We start from the raw sequence: 4,451 nt of genomic DNA on the forward strand, positions 1-4,451 counted from the left end.
AGTCTATAAAAGAATAATGAAACAAATAATTTCTCAAAAAATAAAAAATAAACGCTCGAGTCAGATCCCACCGCTTTACCACCGAGTCGCATGTCGCATGGGATTTTAAAGAATTCGCCCGATAAACCCTTTTCCGACCCCTCGCTCTTTGGCGTCATGTTAGTTAAACAACACGCAGCATTCAAGGACAGGTGAATTTCAGATTAATGATGCTCAGCTTGGACGTTCGTGACATGTTCATTGGCAAACGCTCACGCGAGGCCGCTCACATTCAGCTTGAGCAGCAACTGGACGGTGGCGAGAGCGCTCCTGACGCTTCTCTGACGGAGCAGCAGTCAGGTCGAGTGTCCGATGATGATATTGATGTCAGTACGAAGGCCACTGCCCGTCCTATGAAGAAGCTGCTGATTCCGAAAGTACGCACATATTCCATGCTCGACCATGAAACTGCTTCCAAGTTGGGCAGTTATTTAATAGATGAAGAAGCGCTTCACCCGCCGCTTGTGTCACTAGGAAGTGGAAGCTCATTACGCGCGTCTCTGCTGAGTTCCAGCGGGTCGACAGTGCCTCTTCCACCACATAGCAAAAATTTCATTCTCGATCCCGAGTCCAATGGCTCTGTTCTCCAGGCTGCAGTCTCGTCGGGGGCGGAGGCTGTAGAGGTTGTAGCAGAGCAGAGCTGGCTCATTACAAAGCTCGCCTTGCAACTGATCTGGGCGCTGCGCATGTCGAAGCGTTGGATTTTGTGTGCAATTCGTTTGATTGTATTTGTCATTCTGTTGCTGCCTGCAATTGTCAAGGTCGCAGTCTACTGGTTTGTGGATGAAAATGTGCACAAAAACATCATATATGGACTTAATCGACGCAATCTCTTGGACGTTTACACGGTGCGAGATACTACGATAGAGGTGGACGCATCATCTCGATCGACACAGGTGCATCATGCCAGCGTCTCCAGCACAGCAAGTGCGAGTTCTCCCGAAGCACAATATCCTGTCGTCGTCTTTGTTTCGGGCGGCGCGTGGATCATAGGATACAAAGCTTGGGGTGCACTCATGGGCCGCATGTTGGCATCGCTCGGCGTGGTTGTGGTCATGCCGGACTATCGCAACTTTCCACAAGGAGTAGTGCCGGACATGGTCGAGGACGTTACGCGCTCCATGCAGTGGGTCTTTGACAATATTCACCTCTTTGGGGGAGACCGCGCCAACGTGCATCTCATCGGCCAGTCCGCAGGTGCACATCTTGCTATTTGCACGCTATTAGAGCAGATTGAAACGAAACGCAACGCGACTTTGAGTTTTAAACCCTCACCAACAAGCAGCGTTAGTGGCATGGAGTGCACCTCGGATTGCGAAAGTCTCGAGAGTTTGTCGTCTCTGGCCCAGCCAATTACGTGGAATTTGCGGCAAATTCGCAGCTATATTGGCATCTCTGGTCCGTACAATATGGAGGCTAGCATCGCAACTTTTCACCGCCACGGCTTTGACCGTTCCGTCGTCGAGCGAATTATGGCGCACCGGTTGGCGTATTACTCGCCTTCCTTGCGCTTGTTAGCGCTTAGTGAGCTGCCGTCGCGTATACGCCAAACGTTGCTGGAAGACTTTCCACCATGTGTTCTGATTCATGGCACGGAAGACAAGACGGTTAGCTACCGGTCGTCGGAGCAATTAACAGCCGCGCTTCAATCCTGTAATATACCCGTTTCCACGCGCATTTTTGAAGGCAAGACTCATACGGACCCGATTATAGAAGACCCAATTACTGGCGACGATTTCCTATTGGATGTCATTATGTCTTCGTTGGAAGCACAAGCACCGGTGGATCCGATCACTGGCAAAGCGCGCTATGAACTAAGAGCACGGCCTCGGGAGGCGAGGTACTACCCTCAGTTGCTCATGCGCGCTGCCCGAAGGATCAATCCATTTTAGATTGCATTGATAAATGTGAAGTAGGGAGACCAATTGGCATGAAAGCATTTATTATTTAGGCATTAATATGCAAAATAGAAGACAACTTGGGGTGCGATTACTTGCTCGAGCGATACTTGAAAGCGATGACGGCCCCAATAAGCACGATGGCTAGCACGCCAGCAGCAGCTGGGCCGATGAACGACATGATGGACGGTAATTCGTGCTTCGATTCAGCCGAGGACTCAGCCGAGGCGGCATTGTCGGTAGTGTGATTCGATATCGCCGATGCTTCAGCAGAGGCAGCGGGGTGAACCGTCGCTTCTGCACTGGAGCTGCTGGCGCTCGGAGAGTTGGATAGGGTGTGGGCAACAGTCTGTGTCGCGTCGAATTGCACAAGGTCGCGCAGTAATCGCGGGCTGGGAGTGAGCTCGGCGTTGGCGGAGACAGGGTCGATGGCGCACCTGAAGATCAAAGCAACAATCAGGACTAGCCCTGTCGTGAGGCGAAACCGGAACTCGGCCATGTCAAAATGAACTAGTGCGCGAAAGTTTTGATTAGGAGTGTCTTGACGTCAACGTTCCGATTACGTTTTCAATGGCGAATTGGTCTGAAAAAATTAAGAAAAACGACCAGGCCTCCAATCCTAGACTGCGTTCTTGGCCCGTCGCTGTGCATTTCAATTCGCCGCGGGTATCACAACTCGACTATCATGAGCTATTCTCTTGTCCACATGTCATGGCCAAGCTTTCGTCTGTTGCGTGCTTTCGGCTCATCCCGCTGGATACATAGGCTTTTATACCACACCCGCCTGTAAATATCGATGAGATAGTACTAAAAGCTTTAGCGATTTGACCAATCGACATCCCTCCTGAGGTATTTTCTGGGGTGTAATTTATTACTTCGGTCAAACGTTTGACGTTTGCGTAGCAGAAACGGCAGTTGGCAAGTTAGCCGGTGAAGCGTCGTTCCGTTGTGAGCGAGATACAATTTCATTATGTGATGTGAAAGCGACGCAGCAATTGAGTCGGAGACAGTTGATAGCCGTTTTGGATTGGAAAGATTAAAAGTCGCCTTATCGGAGCAATTAAAGAATTAGCATATGGACTCTCAAAAATTTTAAGCAGTATAAGAAAAAAATTACTAAATCGACGCACCCAAATTCCTCCCTTCCGCATGTGGACATTGTTCATTTGTTGAAGTAAACAAGAAAAAGTGTCATCTTCTTATTAAGGACGAATAATTTGTTTGCCTTTATTCACGGATTGAATGGCATAGGTGTAATGAAAAAAATATCGACCACTTGTCTGATGAAAACCGCTACCAACCGTTAGTCGTATTAAATAATAAAATCTAATAGAGGAATTCAATAATACAAACATTAGTATATCTGCATATAGGCCAAAGCGGTTTCCGTATTGTAACGGGCTCAAGTTGCTTTAATGTTACACAGTCTCCGTTAAGTAAACTTGGTGTACTTAAGGGGATGGTCAACTACTAAATTATAGTAATTAGACCCAACACTCGGGTGTGGTGCACATTTGTGACCAACCCTTGTGTATGTGATGCACATGGGTCCATCCACATTAGGAGGGTTGACGCGTCATCCATGATGACGGCTAGCGTCATTCGTTACGCGAGATATCTAGAAAGATACGCTCGCAATATATATTAAGTGTTAACTATAGAGATGACATTTTAATTGGTAAAAACAGGTATTAATATTTAATACGATTAAATATAATTAGCCTGAAAACTACTTCCTACTTGATAAGTGCACACGAGGAGCCGGATTACCGCTCACGTGACGACTCTTAATCACAGTACTTAGTGTGTTGGGCAAGGTCGCTAACGCGCCCACCACAACTATCTCACTGCACGCAAGAGAAGCAGGTTAAATCGGTTCCTCGCTGTGCTAGGGTGTGTGTCTAAGTAGAGCGTGGCCGCATTACGACGTGCCCGCCTACACTTAGTAGCATTTGAAATCCTTCACACGACCCGCATCTCTGCATGTGTACGTGAGGATGAGCCTCAATATTGATTGGGCTCATTTTCCCCACCTCTCCGAACATCATCGGGAGGTAACAGGGCTTATGGCACAGGGCTTGGTGAACAAGCCCTGGCCAGGCTCCTGGGTAGTCTTCCTGAGCAACATATTGCTCAGTTGGAGCAGTTTAAGGCATTCGTGCTCGGACAGCGGAGAGTCGCGTCTGAGGCACAGAGCCATGCTGCGGCGGAGTCCTTCACTCGGACTCAGGATGAGCTGAGGCATGTGCAGGCTCGGAGCGCGTCTCTCAACAGGACTGTTGAGATGCTTTCTGCCCGGCCGCATCACCGAGGCCTATTCGGATGGACCCGCCCAAGTTCGATGGAACTGCGGCGCACACGATTGTCCACTGGCTTTTAGCCGTGGAGCAATGTGGTGTCGCCCAGCTCATCGAGGACGACAGCCGGATGGTGTCGTACGCCATGTCGCATCTGCGCGGTAAGGCCTCAGAGTGGGCTTACTCGGCGCTTATGGTGGACAGAAAGGCGTTCCCT

At 49.2% G+C, this 4,451-nt stretch overlaps 3 protein-coding genes across 3 annotated transcripts; 2 read left to right on the top strand and 1 right to left on the bottom strand.

Moving 5' to 3' along the window:
* Nucleotides 1-206: 206 nt before the first annotated feature.
* Nucleotides 207-1,931, top strand: CCR75_004769 (uncharacterized protein; the record flags this gene model as incomplete). The annotated part of the gene is made up of 1 exon (XM_067962855.1): nt 207-1,931. The coding sequence occupies one exon, from the start codon at nt 207-209 to the stop codon at nt 1,929-1,931; it is 1,725 nt and encodes a 574-aa protein (XP_067819266.1).
* Nucleotides 1,932-2,028: 97 nt separating this feature from the next.
* CCR75_004770 (uncharacterized protein) lies at nt 2,029-2,436 on the bottom strand (the record flags this gene model as incomplete). Its single annotated transcript, XM_067962856.1, has 2 exons — nt 2,029-2,374; nt 2,423-2,436. 2 exons carry the CDS (start codon nt 2,434-2,436, stop codon nt 2,029-2,031), a joined length of 360 nt encoding a protein of 119 aa, XP_067819351.1.
* Nucleotides 2,437-2,507: 71 nt separating this feature from the next.
* CCR75_004771 (uncharacterized protein) lies at nt 2,508-2,702 on the top strand (the record flags this gene model as incomplete). The annotated part of the gene is made up of 1 exon (XM_067962857.1): nt 2,508-2,702. The coding sequence occupies one exon, from the start codon at nt 2,508-2,510 to the stop codon at nt 2,700-2,702; it is 195 nt and encodes a 64-aa protein (XP_067819350.1).
* Nucleotides 2,703-4,451: the final 1,749 nt, after the last annotated feature.

The sequence above is a fragment of the Bremia lactucae genome, linkage group LG15 (genome assembly GCF_004359215.1).
Source record: "Bremia lactucae strain SF5 linkage group LG15, whole genome shotgun sequence".
Taxonomy (NCBI): domain Eukaryota; phylum Oomycota; class Peronosporomycetes; order Peronosporales; family Peronosporaceae; genus Bremia; species Bremia lactucae.